The sequence below is a fragment of the Coptis chinensis genome, chromosome 7, assembly GCF_015680905.1.
Source record: "Coptis chinensis isolate HL-2020 chromosome 7, ASM1568090v1, whole genome shotgun sequence".
In the NCBI taxonomy this organism is placed as follows: Eukaryota; Viridiplantae; Streptophyta; class Magnoliopsida; order Ranunculales; family Ranunculaceae; genus Coptis; species Coptis chinensis.
In genome coordinates this window covers 73915068-73930628 of record NC_141462.1, presented here as the reverse complement: position 1 = coordinate 73930628, position 15561 = coordinate 73915068, and the positions used below count along the sequence as shown (strand labels likewise).

At 35.1% G+C, this 15561-nt stretch overlaps 1 protein-coding gene across 1 annotated transcript; it reads left to right on the top strand.

The window, feature by feature from the left end:
* Nucleotides 1–3051: 3051 nt before the first annotated feature.
* On the top strand, nt 3052–15527 carry LOC147488821 (ubiquitin-conjugating enzyme E2 7). The gene is made up of 6 exons (XM_086571916.1): nt 3052–3530; nt 3619–3721; nt 4106–4203; nt 4295–4395; nt 8844–8921; nt 15114–15527. The coding sequence occupies exons 1-6, from the start codon at nt 3482–3484 to the stop codon at nt 15189–15191; spliced, it is 507 nt and encodes a 168-aa protein (XP_086428042.1). The 5' UTR covers nt 3052–3481; the 3' UTR covers nt 15192–15527.
* Nucleotides 15528–15561: the final 34 nt, after the last annotated feature.

The following is a 15561-nucleotide window of genomic DNA, read 5'->3' as shown; positions in this document are numbered from 1 at the left end:
AGATAAGATTTTTGACCCGGCCATATGGCCGGGCTATTTTAGAAAAACTCCCTAGCTTGTTTTTTTTTTAGTAAACCATAGATCTAATGTTCTATTCATTTCATTACCTATGTATTTCAACATCCCTATCTATTTTTCACACGTACATGTAAGCACATTCATAGATAATGTACATGTACGTAATCATCCTTCATGAACACCACTCAATATCATATTTTTCTTCTTCACTATCGGTATCAAAATAGTATTAAATGACTCTACACATTTTCTCACCTTGGCCTTAAGCTTTTGTAGTACTTCTTCCTATAATCATTTTGAATAAAATGACATCATGCAATAGATTAAGTTCTCAATATTTACATAATTCTCAAAAATACAAAATTTGTTACCAAAAAAAAAAAAAAAAAAAAAAAAAAAAAATGTGTGCATGTACTGGGCATGAGTGATTCACGCATATAATAAGTAGAAAATAACCCATATAAATGAGAATCAGTGCCAAAGAAATAACCCATATAAATAGTTATACTTACATGGAATCTCATAGCACAACTTAAACTTGCTATGTCTTATAATTCTATTTATGAAATACTTATTACATACATGTTCTCAATGGATTTCACATATTCCTTCATATTTTCTCTCGTATGTATAACCAGCTAAATGGTTATACATACATATTTTCTCAATGGTTATACTATCACGCTCACTTTGCAAGAGCTTTTGCACATGGAACATGTATCAAGCTATTATAATTAGCTTAGGACTTTATTACATAGGCCATTAGTTGCAGCCATATATAGTAGAGTTGTGTTGTCATTCACCTTGACACCTTCATAAGGCCTTAAGTAAGCAATTTTCTCAAATTCCACATTGCATCATTGAAAGTGTTCCATCTACATAGTGATGAGTTTGAAAAGTATTAATTACAATCACATCATATAGCAATCACCTAATTATTGGAATCCTTAAGTGAGCAGACCTCAAGTATTACTGACACTAAACTCTTTCTATGGTATCATAAGAACACATTCAATGTTTCTTAAGCAAACTGCATTAGTAATAAAATCAAACACTAATTTTATATCAATGATTTAGCAGGGAGACGAACAGTGCATTAGTAATAAAATCAAACACTAATTTTATATCAATGATTTAGTGGGGGGACAGAATCATCAACTACTTGTTCAATTGACTCACATCTTAAATAAGGCTACACACAAACAAAGTTCCAAATGATCACACAACTAGTATAGTTAAGTTTGTAAGAGTAAGTTCAAAAAATAAAGTACAATACCTGTTTTTCATTCTCTCTTAAGAGTTTGTAACACATGCATCTCCATGATCCATGCATATTATATAGTGTAGTAAAATGTTTGCACACAACCATAGTTGATGTAGATCATCTAAAATCCTTGAAGGCGCGCAAACATGCATCTAATGGTCATTTCACTCATATGGTAGTTGCATTCCTGGTTGTGAGCTAAGCTTGTCAGATTAATTATACAGTTCTGTTCATGAAGATGGAGAATAACAATGTTTTGTGACACCATACATGACTTTCTTAATTATAATTCTTGTGTTCTTGTGAACAATTGATTTCCTCAAGCAGATATATCTGACATGGAGAACAATGACTCAATGACTACAATATTAAAATTTAAACTCTATCAATCGCTTGGATAATCAAATTATCAGAGACATCAAGGAATTGATAACCAAGGGTATCCCAAAGAGAATCATGGAATATATATATTTAAGTTTGATAAAGTAGTAACTCACCTAGGCCAAAGATTGCAGTATTCACTCCTGCTGAAATGGGCAGCTAAACTTCATCACCAAGTTCTCTTCGAAGATCCACCGGCTTACTCTGCTTCTCAAAACTTTAAGGAAACATCGTCGAAAATGTCTCTTCTCTGTTTTGAGTACTGCCACTACATTGATTAAACCTGCAAAATTTTATCAAAGTACTTTCTAATTGTGATGACATGGAAAAACAAAAGGTGTGTATCATTTATTTCAATGAGTGAGTGAAAATAGCAGGTGTGTCTTTTTGGTGAAGTGTTGCTTCAGGGTAATAGTTTCTTAGTTTCTAAGTCTTTCTGTTTTCCTTTCCGAAATTGCATGTACGTCCAGTTTATGGTTTATATTATCTTCTTCGTAATTTAGACAAACAATTTAACATCATAAACAATAAGTATACATGTCTTTGTATTTACTCCATATGTTGATGATACTCTTAGGAAGATCGTAACCATTATGTTTTGCTTAATGGAACAGGTAGGGGTCTTCCCTTCGTTGTATATATGCAATAGTCTTGAATCTTCATAAGAGTCCCGGAGATGTTTGATGTCCTATAATATTGCTTCCACTTTCAATGTCATATCATCTTCACTCTGTGATGCCTGTGCATCACATTGAACCACAACATGAGTTTTCTTTTGATAGATCAGAATCATGAATCATAACCCTTTTTTCATCATCGCTACAAACTCCTCATAATTGATTTAACCATCTTGCAAAAAGCTAGGAACCTTGAATTCAACTCATTGAGTTTGTAAAGAGAGGAAAAATAAGAATAAATCGATCACAATGGAACTCACCCATTATCTATGTCGACATTGCTAATAACTTCATTTATTGTCGCTTCATCTCCCATTTCGTACTCACTCATAGCGTGTTTCAGTTCATCTCTTGTGATACACCTTTTAATGACATAAACAAAACAATTATAAGTTATTAGCTAGGCAACATGGTCATTAGAAGTGATGCCTTATTTTCAAACAACGAATAGAAATAGCAAACACAAAGATTATGGCTCGAAACCAAAAAAAAGAAGAAGATAAATGTTACTGAATTAGTAAACAAACCCCGCTATTGAAACTTAGAAAAAACAATGAATTTGATGAAATATACGAACTCTTTCTCAGTGGTGCTTGATTAGCAATGTTGAGCCGTTGAGGTATTATTAGAATAGAGCGACCCTAGAGATTCTCTCTTGGAGGTCTTGAGAAGTTTGAGTATTTTAAGAATTGAGAAGTAAGAGCATTTTTCCACGAAAGAAAGAAACATCTTCGGATAGAGTTTTAGTGTTTTAGTACATCCTCGTGGCTTTCCTTTGTTATGGGAGAGTGCCAAGTAGGAAAGAGTTGTCTACGTCAGATGTACACTTCTTTAATAGAGAGAGAGAGGTGATAGTAGAATACTTGGAGCTCAGTTTGTAGAATCAGTTAAGTAAATTCGCCGGTCCTTGGCGGCTTACGACAACCATGCACGTTGGTGTCAAATGTCGACACGATAAAAAAATAATAATAATAAACGAGATTTCGAAGCCTTGATTCATTTCACAACCTCTTCCTCATTCTTATTATAAATTTATAAGTCAAAAAATAAGTCGGTCCTCTTTTTAAGCTGCTGCTCTTTCACTTTTTCTCAGCTGCTCTCTCTTGTTTATTTGCGTTCGCTTCAAAATATAAATAAAATAATGTCTTCAGCGACGCAAGCAAGCCTTCTCCTTCACAAACAACTCCGTGGTTTGTAATATCTCAAATTCCTCGTTTCAGTATTAATAATTATTATTGATTGTTTGATTGATTGATTGATTGATTGAATGGAGCACAGATCTTATGAAGAATCCAGTGGATGGATTTTCAGCTGGGTTGGTCGACGATAGTAATATTTTTGAATGGAGCGTAACTATTATTGGCCCACCTGATACTCTTTAGTGAGTTTTAAAGTTTTAATCTTTTTATCTATTGCTTATTTTCTGTACTGATTCGTGTCGTTTTTGTATTGGATTTGATGTGGAATGTTATATTGGGTTGAATTTCGATGATTGGGTATTCAGGACTAGATCAATTAAGCGTCTTTGTCTTTGTGTAGTTGGTATGCTTATGTAGAAGCATCAACATTATGTTGGATTGGAGAAATTGGCATATTGTGCCAATTCTTTAGTCTCGAGGTAAAATTGTTGGCTCGATCATAGGAAACGACTGATACCTAGTTTGAGAAAGTAGGGCAGTAGGAATTTGATCTGATTTTGTGTTGATTGAATACATATTAGTTTTATAGTTGTTTCATATCCTTATCATGATTTTTCTAACTGCAGTGATGGGGGATATTTCAATGCCATAATGACTTTTCCAGCCAACTACCCAAATAGTCCTCCAACCGTTAAGTTCATCTCAGAGATGTGGCATCCTAATGGTTTATTTTTTTTTTTTTTTAATCCTATGTGAGAATTGAAATTCTTTACACGATAAGTGAGCTGTTTGGTTTTATTTTGTATTAATTGTAGTTTATCCTGATGGACGGGTTTGCATATCTATTCTCCATGCTCCTGGGGATGATCCAAATGGTTATGAGCTTGCAAGTGAGCGTTGGACGCCAGTTCATACGGTATTGTATATTCACAAGTCTGACAGTTTTTATTTTTATAATTTTGTCCCTCTTTAATGGATGCATTTTTTGTAAAGAAATGTCATATAGATATTCTTTCCTTCATATTTAATGGATGTATTTCCTCCAGTTAAACTGGAAATATGTATTTGTTAACTGTTACCTTATCTTCTACACTATTGATCCTTTCTGTGATGGAGAAGCACAGAATACCAGGTTAATAAAAGATATATTTCATTACTGCCCAAAAGATACAATTTTCACTTAGCAAGTTAGCTAGATGAACTTTAAGTCCCTCGTTCCCCTAGACCAATCGGAGAGGTTTTCTTTCAACTCTAGCAAGGTTTTGAATCTCTCCTTTGTCCTATTTTTGAAGATTCTCCCCTTCCTTTCGCTACGAAGATCCCAGACAATGCTTTAGGATGACTCTCATTGTTATTTTAGGGAACGATCCTTGGTATTCTAGAGTGTATGTTGATCGAGTTAGTTTCATACAAGCTTCCCGTTTCTCTTTCATTGAACCATTAACATGTGATGTTTCCAGGATAAGACTGAAATTATTGCAAAGGCCACCATATTATTAGGTTTAATACTATGGATTACTTGTAGAGGAGACATCTATCTCTATATTAGGTATGCCTCCTCCCACTTTATAGATGATCGATAATATTCACATAGTTTCTTCACAGTTCACACGTGATCAGCATGACTGCTCACTAGATTAGTCTCTTCCACAGTTCCACCAAAGGTAAAGTAAGACCTAGACTTTCTTTTACTTAGCGTAGTTAAACTAAACACTATTTTTCGTCATAAATGTTGTTAAACTACTAGAAACATATGATATTTGGGTGGATCAGATTGAGATTCCCAAAACAAATGGTCAAGTATTCATTTTTCAAAGATTCATCAATATTCCTTCTTAAAAGTATGATAGATTCAACTCTATCAATAACAATAGTTGTATTATTTTCTTTTATAATATGGTTTAGATTATTAGTTATCAACATAAAACTAGCATCTTGTATCCATGAAAGATAGTTATTTCTAGAGACTTCTACCGTAACAAAAAGAGGCTTCTGAATATCCATGACTACAAATAATCAAAGATAAGATAAGTAAATAAATGAATATGATGCGGAAAAAAAATGAATAATATTGATGCATGACCATAAGCAATTCAATTTAGAACTAGTTGTTTTAGATCACAAAACAATGTATTTTAGTAGGAATAATATTGCACAACTTGTAGTAACTCTTGATGGGGGGTAACAGAAATTTTAGTAACTCTTGCTGGGCTTGCAGTGGAACTTGTAACTCTTGAAGGGACTACAAAATGTTTTTCGACTCTTGATGGGACTGTAGTAGCCTTAACTTGCCTTGTGGTGGATGTCTGAGTGCCATACTTGGTTGTGAGGTCTTGGTGGTCGAGTTGATGGTTGCCTTGTGGTGGATGTCTGAGTGGCCATAGTTGATGCTTGGTTGTGCACCAGGAAATCCACGTTGCTGGTGTTTTTGAAATCCATTTGCCCCTTTTCTGTCCTGGAAGCTTTTGAACACAACAATTTATAATATTAATACTTAATCATCAACACTTTAAGGCCAAAAAATAGTATTAAAACTTTGAGATATAAAACAACTAGTTCGTCATTGAATAGTTTATGGTAGTGTATCAATACTATTATTTTTTTTTTTAATTTTTTTTTTCACATTATGTTAATTTATTTATCTTTTCTTTGATTATTTGTAGTCGTGGATATTCAAAAACCTTTTTTTTGCTAAGCTAGAATTCTCGGGAAATAATTATCTTTCATAGATACAAGATGCTAGTTTTATGTTGATAGCCCAGAATCTAAACCATACTATTGAAGAAAATAATGTAGCTAATGTTGTTGATAGAGCTGAATCTATCATACTTTTAACAAGACATATTGATGAATCATTGAAAAATGAAAACTTAGACACCCTCAAAAACCCGTTTTGGGTGTCTCGATCTGATCACCCAAATATCATGTGTGTAAATTTTTAACAACATTTATGACAAAAAAGAGAAGAATAAAATATATATAGAGAGAGAGAGCAATATTATTATTGATCATCTATAAAGTGGGAGGAGGCATACCTTTATATATTTAGAGATAGGTTGGCTCCTCTACAAGTAATCCCTAATATTAAAGCCTAGTGCTAATTGGGCCTTAAAGTGAGCATCCACATAGACAACCCGTTTCACAACAGCCATCAGTGTGTTGGACAGCTGATTCTTTTAATCATTATTTTTTATTTTAATAGCAGTAATTATGTATGATGGTTAAAAACTATCCATTCTTGAAACAATTATTATTTTTTAGTTAAAGACTAAAAGGGAAGAGCAGCCACCTCCAAGTCAGTTGCTATTGGTGTCAGAAAAGTAGTGTTTGGGGAAGATGGTGCATATGAGTGGGCATGTAACATAGCTTTTGAGTGATTGGTGGCAGAGGCTAAAGTGTTTAGGAGTATTTGGGGCTCATGCAGAAGTGACTGTGAGCAAGTACTTGCTTCAAGTGTCCGTCTTGTGGTCCTCATGGCCAGCTTGCCTGGAGAGGACCTTGAGCATTACGATACTATTTGTTGATGGTCTGGTAGCATGGATACTTTTGGTGGTGTCAAGGTGAGAGGAGAGCTTGTACACCTTTATCGTAATTTGGTGGCTCGTTCCAGTGAGTTTTTCTCGCCTCGTTTTGGGAGATGGAAATGTCTTTTTGTTATGTGGTTAGTCATTTGTTCGCTGTGTTTCTTTATATTGTTATATTATAATGGGTGCCATATACGGAGGCATTAGCATGGACTCATGGATGTGATTGATGTTTGGGAGCATCACATCCAGCTTTGTGAGATTGTTAGGATGAAGCTAGGGTGGCTTGTGTTTGTTGTGAGTCAGTGCGCAACACATTACCTTAAGAAGAGCTTGGATAGGTTATTGTTTCTTTAGGAAGGCAATGTCGTATGTCAAGGAATGACTCATGAGTTCGCAACATCAACAAATGACAAATCCCATTGTTAGACAGGAGGTTAGGGATGATTGAGCTCACTCAGCTAGATCATATGCTGAGGTAAGTAGATCGAGAAGAGTGGGGAGACTACTGGATGAACGCCTGGAGATGGTGAGCAGGAACCCAAAATAGAAATCAAATTCAAAATATGAATCACAGATTTAATGGGGATAAGGGGTTGACTGGATGTAATGGGCGGCTTAAATCAGTGGTAGTGAGCAGGGATGTTTATGAGGGCTTGAATGGATCTCATAACGGGTATTTGGGGCGTTCTCTTAACTTAGAGGTTGTTCTTGACTTTGTAGATGGGCTGGACTTGAATGACAATATAGAGAATGGGGTAATGGATAGTAGAATTAAAATTGTTTGGCCCAGTGAAGGGTTATGTGTCCAAATGCATCTAATTCATGACACAATCTCTTCTCATAACGAAGAACCCTTGATAGCAGCTTAGACAATAGGAGAAGAAGAGGATGATGATGAAGATAACTTGGAAGATTGGGGCACCTTTTCAGATGGGGTGGGAGACTGGGAGGTCAAAATGAAGATTTTGACTCCTTTTTTAATAAAATCCTGAATTTGTTCCTCAAACTTTGAACGAGGGAGCTGATGATCAACATCTTGTTAATGTGGGGCAGCAAGTCGGGGTGTCAATTGGTACTGGTGGTCGATGTGCACTGGATATATTTTTTTCGCATGGGATATATTACAATTGATCAATCAGTGGGCCCAAGAAGAGAGGGCTGTGTATCAAAGCAGAAACAGTATAATGGATGATGAACAAGGGTATGACTCTATATCTATTGTTTTTTAATATTTCTACTTGGAAGTTGAAACATATGGGGCATTTGATGTAAGAATAAAGCTGGTTGCTTGAGAAAGATGGTGAGCAAATTTAGGCCTGTGGTGATGGCATTGCAGGAAACAAAAAGGGAGCATTGTAACGACAGGTTAGTTAACTATTTGTGGGGAAGATCGTCTCACAGCTGAGTTTTTTCCTTCAATTGGGGATATTCAGGAGGTCAAATAGTGGTGTGGAGTACTGATCCTGTTCAAATAATTGATTCAATTAAAGGGGTATTCTGTATCCCATAGTTTGGCTTGGCTACTTGACTTTTAAACGTAAACTTAAGGAAGAGTATTCTGTCAGACTTAGTCTTTTATACATATTATATGTATCAGTAAAGGGATGAATTAGTTTTTTCCATTTATTGCATCTTTTGGTAGGGAAGTTCAGCATTTCAATGTGTATTCCTTTATATTAATAGTTTGACTGGCATAGTGGCATCTTTCATCACATTATTGTGAATGTTATCACTTGTGCGGTATGTGCTTTCATCGTGTTCAACTTGTATTGTTTATAATGTTCTATTCTGGTTCAGTAGTTGTTTGTGCAATAACTCTGCTGATATAAATGTGCAGGTTGAAAGCATTGTTTTGAGCATCATTTCCATGCTTTCTAGTCCTAATGATGAATCTCCTGCAAATGTTGAAGCTGCGGTAAGTGAAGAACTTGTCATGGTTTACTGTTTATCTTTTCTACGACATTCTCTTAAAACAAAATCATAAAAGCTGTTATTTTGATGTTAGATACGTTAGAGTTCTACATTTTGTTTACATGTACTTCTGTTCAATTCCCAGTGGAAGGTGTCCAGTGGCTTACTGGTCAAGACTTGGGAGGTTGGGGCCAAGGTCTTGGGTTTGATGCCCATCTTCACCGAGGAAAAACGAAATTTAAAGGATTAGGTAATAACAACTATTAAAAGAAAAGAAAGAAAAAAGAAACACATCTACTTCTGTTCGTACAACAAAGTATCATGATATGGGGGTATATCGACCCCTGAGATGTTGATATATCCCTCACCATGTCGACATTCTACAAACAGACATCTGTTATAATCGACGATATATCACGAAAATATCGACGATGTATTACGAAATTTTCAATGATAACATTGCTATCTATTAAAGTACTAACACATAAAACAAAAAAACCATGTAAACCAATATATTTTTAATTTCAGATATAGATCCAAAAATTCTAAGTTTCCTTTAGAGTTTAGAAGGGTATATTTTGAAACAAAAGGATCTGTTATATGTAGGTGATTGATTCACAAAAGTAAATTGCAAAGAAGAAAAGGAAAAAACCAAAAAGATGGAAAGGAATTTGTTAATTTGATTGTTAATGGGTCTTTTTTGGAAAAAAGAGCAGAAAGTTTTTATCTGACTGACTCAAAATTTGAATGATTAGCATCTGTGAATTGATTGATCCAGAATTCTAAACGAAAAATAGAAGGGAAAAGAATGGAATTAATTCAAGTGTATGTTGTCTTAGAATTTCAGACCAAGGATAGCATAGAGGTATCTAGTTCTTGATAGAGGTTATGTAATGTGACTATCATTCAACACATTTTATTTTCCTCGAGTAAACAGTGTGGAGGCATTTGGTGTAAAAAGATGCTTAGATACACATTATATTGTATTGATCACTCCACATTGAACCATTACGAAATTAAGGGCTAGATTTTCTGTAAGTTGAGGATCAACATTTCCAAGAGCATAATTGGAGGCAGCGATAGAGCAGCTCGACTTGCTAGTGCATTGGGGGTGTTCTTACGTTACTATCCATTGTTGACGCATCGTATCTCGGTTTACCTTTAGGAGCTGGATATAGATCCAAATCCATTTGGGAACCATCATGAGCTTTGAGTGTAGGCTACCTTCTTGGAAAGGGATGTACCTTTCAAGAGGTTGTAGGGAGGTTGTGATTAAGATTTATGTAGCTTGTCTTCCGATTTATTTTATGTCCTTGTTTCATGCTCTTGAGTGTGTTACTAAGCGAGTTGATAACATCGTGAGGGACTTTTTGTGGGGTGACTCTGACGTGGTCCACAATTATTGCCTAATTTGTTGGAAAGACTATGCCTAAAAGATTGAGGTGGTCCTGGACTTAAAAAAATTCCCACTCAATGAACCGCTCTCTAGCAAGTTTTTGTGGACGTTTTGAGTTGAGCGTGAGAGACCGTGGAGGAGAATCATTTTTTTCTAAGCAGGAGTTGAATACTTGAATCTAGGGGGTTGGAAAAGTAGGGATGTGTTCATTTCCTATAGTTGTGGGGTTTGGAAGGGGATTATGGGGGCAAGTGGTTGACTTCAGGAAAAGTATTTCCTTCAAAGTCCAAAGGAGATATAGTTAGGTTTTCCTGGGGATTACTGGAATGGGGATAGAGAGTTGTGTACATAGTTTAAAATATTTTATGCCATGTCAGACAGAAAGGATCATCCTATCAAAGACTTTATTGTTGTGGGAAATGGTATTGCAGTATTGATCTCAGGCATGCTTTCAATGATTAAGAGTTTGATGATTTAGCTGCCTTGTTGGTGAGACTAGGAACTGCACATATTCTTAATCTGCAAGATGATCAACAACTTTGGGTCTATGATGCCAAAGGTGATTTTGCTGTTGGATCCTGGTATAATGCGATTCTTAATTCCCTCCCTAATAAACCCCCAGGTTTACTTCATCCTCTCTCTTTTTTGGAAATATTTAGAGGATTTGGCAGACCTCAACCTGTATTGATTCAATTCCTAAGTTCCTCTTTTGTCCTCTTCTATAATAGCATTAAGCCTAAGGTCAAGAAGAGGAATGAAATGATACAAGATTTCTTCTAGACAACCTTAGGAAAAGAGAATGATTATTGTCAAACTTTTGTCTCTTTTGTTATGCATCTGGGGAATCGGTTGCCTCATATTCTTATTAATTCTTCCTTCTCCTATGCCATTTGGTGTTATATCCTTCGCTCAGTTGGTACACCGTCCTAAGTTGGTGTGTGATCTCTTGCTAATGTGGTTCAATCTATGGTCACCTACATGGAATAAGAGGAAGATGTGGTGCATTACTTTGTGGCATTTGGTTGGAGCATAACCGGATACATTGGCGAAGGGATCATAACATTCCGCAGATGATTCTTGATATTAAAGGATTGCTTTGCCTTTGGTGTAAGGAGGAAGGAATTCAAGCAGATTCCATTTTGGATTTCTGTATTTGCTTGGGCTACTATCATCAGGGAAGAGATATGTGGATGGTGTCTTGTCTTATGTATTTTCTTTTGTTGTTTTTTTCTTTGTTAGTAGGAAAACTCATCCTACATTGTGCTTTTCACTTTTTCTAACATTATTTTTTACGGATAAAAAAAAGTTATGTTTGAAAAATTATGGACCGTTTGTGTGTATATAGGGAAGTTTTGAAGGTAAAAAACATTCAACGATTGAGATCAACTTATAGGGGGTATGTATAGATCTAGAGCAGAAATTTGAGATTCGTCTGTTAAACCCTCTTGTTTGGTCTCTACATTATCATCAATCTTGTAATCTCTGCAGCTTTACTAAGTCACTATTGTGTCTGTTTTGGTTTTTTTAAGTTTAATAATGGAGGGAAGGAAGCATGATGCTTGGGTAAATTAGGTGATACATATTTTTTGTTGGTTTCAAGTTACATAATTTTGTTGCAGTAATGTTTTGAGTTAGACGCATTGGTGTAGCTTGGATATGCTATTCGTTGCTCTAGTTATTTGACTTGGATCTAGATTTAAAGAAAAAGAAAAAAAAGAGAAGAGTGAAAAGAGGGGGTCCAGTCAAATATCATCTCTTCATCAACAAACCTTACATTTATTTAATCTTTATTCAACCAGACACAATCTCCAAATTCCTGCTCCTCTTAAGATACCTAGAAGATGAGCGAACTTTTACTCTTTGAGTCTAATGAGGAAAATTACTTAATGAGCTATCGAGTTGAGGATTTTAAAGTTCATATTGAAAAAGGAAAAAGTTGAGGCGTTAAAGAGAAATTGTCGAGTTGTCACGTAAAGTAGCAAATGTGAGGATAAAAATAGGTAGTTAATATCATGATATTTTTAAAATATCAATCTATTGTGACAATATCATGATATCTGAGGCTATATTGACGATAGTCAAGAATATACTATTATATGTATCAAATTCATATCATGGATGTTATCTTATCATTTGGTGAGAACTCCTAGATATCGCAATGTACCGCTATATTTTGTGCTATGCTGCTGTTGTCATATCTTCATTTGAATGAGGTTTCTTTAATTTTCTTTCTTTGAAATCACTCGTAGACTGTAGAATTAATTATTTAATTGAAGTTCAGGTAATTCCAGAACCTTTTTAATGTGGTGATTGGCAGATTCCCACACTTTTATTACTTTGAGGACATTGGTTCTCAAGTTAACTCCAGTCTGCTCTGATAGAAAATACTACTAAAGGCTCATAGAGTTTTGGTTAATTCATTAATGATATTCTGGACAAGATTTAATATTCTTCATTCTTGTTGAATTTTTAAGGCGCACTACTAATTAATGTAATTAATGTATTTATGTGTGGCTACTCATTATTTCCTCGAATATGTTAACAAGTTTCTCTCGTTGAATTACTGTTCTCCTTTTTGTTGTTGATTAGAATCATTGCTTTTGATTTCCTAGAATTACTTGTCTGTTTTTTTGCTAGGTAAATGAAACATACTAGAATTACTTGTCCTCCCAGGTCTGCAACTTCAATGTGAATATGTGAGCACAAATATTAGGGACATCTCATCCCATCTAAGAATTTGAATTCTAGTTAACTCTACTTAGATTCACGCCAACAAAGAAATAGAAACTCTGGCTATGTACTAACTGTGATCAGGTACTTTCCATTTGAATGGCTTATATAAAGTCAGCTTTCTCACATATTTCATAGGGTGGAAATGTAGACATGTAGTCTGAGTGTCTGATGCAGTCTTCCCCCCTTGCTTCTTGTTTGGAATATTTTTTTCTTTCTGCAAAAATAATGAATTGAAAGTCAAAAGGAAAACCGATTCTAAAGTTTCTGGTTGTTTAAAAGCATTAGCCACCATTTATGTTTGAGCTACAGGAATCTAAGAACCTGGACATAGAAGTAAAGTTTTTTCCTTCCCATCTAGCATACCTAGGTTCACAAGACTAGATTAGGGATATATAGTACCAGTCCAATAAGGAATTGAGTAATTGACAGATACAATGTTCTTTTTGTTGACCTCTATAGTTTTTGGGTAGGTAACATAATGTAGATTGAAGTGGTGGAAACAACACTTAATTGAAATCTACAGTTTATAAAACCATAAAAGTCTCACCTTTATTGATAGTCACTCAATAGTTCATAAACACAAGCGCAACTAAACAACCGATTGAAACCCTAACTATAAGCCCTTATTATGATAACCCTAAAAACAATAGACCAATAGTAACACGCCACGTGGGCAACAACCCAAATAGAATAACTAAACTAGTGGACTCACGACCCACTTGGACTTGAGCTATAGGCGCACGGCTATAATATGAGAAGAAAACATAGGTGAACGCCTATGCCTTCAAAACAACGAGCTAACAATCTACATCATAACTTCTCGATCAAACTTTTAGACTTTGGCGGTGGCCGCAAAGTCGGTAGTGATTTGATTGTTGTTGAACTATACTTAGGATTTTCTATGTTTTTTTCATAGTATTTTGTAGCTTGTACTATAGGATATCTCATCCTTTTTTTTTCGATATATATATAAACTATACTTTACCGATAAAAAAAAAATTGAATGTTGTTGAACTAGGTACCCTCAAGTAAGGAAATTGACAAATCAAGAAGTTTTTTCCTCCACTTCTCACTTTCTTTCGTCATCTCTTTTACTGTTTCTTGGTGTGCTTCCTTCTCACAATTCCTTGCATGTCTTTGCATTAAAGTTAATAAATCTGTACTTGCTAAAGCAAAGAAGAAAAACTAGACAGGTTTGATTTTGATCTGGAAAAGGATACTGATATTGCATAAGGTCAAACATGTCAAGTTCACTTAATTTCTTTTAAAACTGATTAATAAAATACTAATACTTAATAAAAAAAAAAAGTGTTATAGAACTTAAAGGTGTCCAGTAGCCTACTGGTCAAGCCTTGGGAGGGTGGGCCTAAGGGCTTGGCCTATCGAATCCCACTTTTAGCTGCGGGGTAAATGGGTGATTTAAGGTAGGCGAATAATAAAATCTATATTAGAGACAAGTCTTTTGTATGGGGGAATTGTAATTGAATGAACATATAAACAGATTTGAGAAGATCAACATTCCTTCGGCATGTTTGGGTGAGCGCGCTTACATGTGTGTGCTCCCTATTTTTAAAGAACTTGCAACTTCCACATCAAATAACTTAAAAGCATCTGAAAGTCTCACTAAACATTTCACCAGTTCGGGACCTTCTATTTTAGGAATTAGTTTGTTTACTTGATGGCCTTCTCGTGGTACTTGATGGAAATTACTTCAATCTGTTGAAGGGAAACAACTCCGTATTATTTTCATTACATTGTTTTGTATTCTTTTCTTTAGTGTTCTTGTTATGGTTGTTCTTTTGTTTTATCTTGTAGTGGTTTGCTGTTTTTTTCCGCTCTTAGCGCTTTCCACAGTAGGATATCTTATTCTGAATTTTTCCATTTATTTTGCTAATATATAAGTTGATCATTTACCTCTTCAAATCTTCAAAAAAAAAAAAAAGGTATTTCTCCCATCAGAAGTTACAATAGACTTATATTTTTCATGTTATTTTATTTCTGATATATCCCAGTTTGGGATGCCGAATTTTGTTTCTGATAGATATGTACATACGGATCTTTTTGCAGAAAGAGTGGAGAGACAGGAGGGATGATTTCAAGAAGAAAGTCAGCCGCTGTGTGAGACGATCTCAAGAGATGCTGTGAGCTGTCACCATTGCTGCAATTCCAGCTCCCTACATGTCTGAGTATCCAATTTTACTGAGAACTGGCTGGTCGCATCTGGTAATGTCTCAGGTCTGTGTTGATTTCCTCCGGGTTCTCACAGTCAATCTGTTTCTTTTCTTCTATATCCCCCCACATTCCCAGTGATTGGTCAGTTCACATGTACAACTTAAACTTTCTGTATCTAAACTTGTTATGGTTTGCATGTAGATCGCTGACTGCATTATTTGTGGTCTGGTTTTGGTAGGGAATGGTGGTTCTTTTGGTCCTTATATACTGAAATAAGTTTGGAATGAACTTTTGTGGTTTTGGTCAAAATCTATTTTGGTTTTTGCACACTAAAATGTCTCAT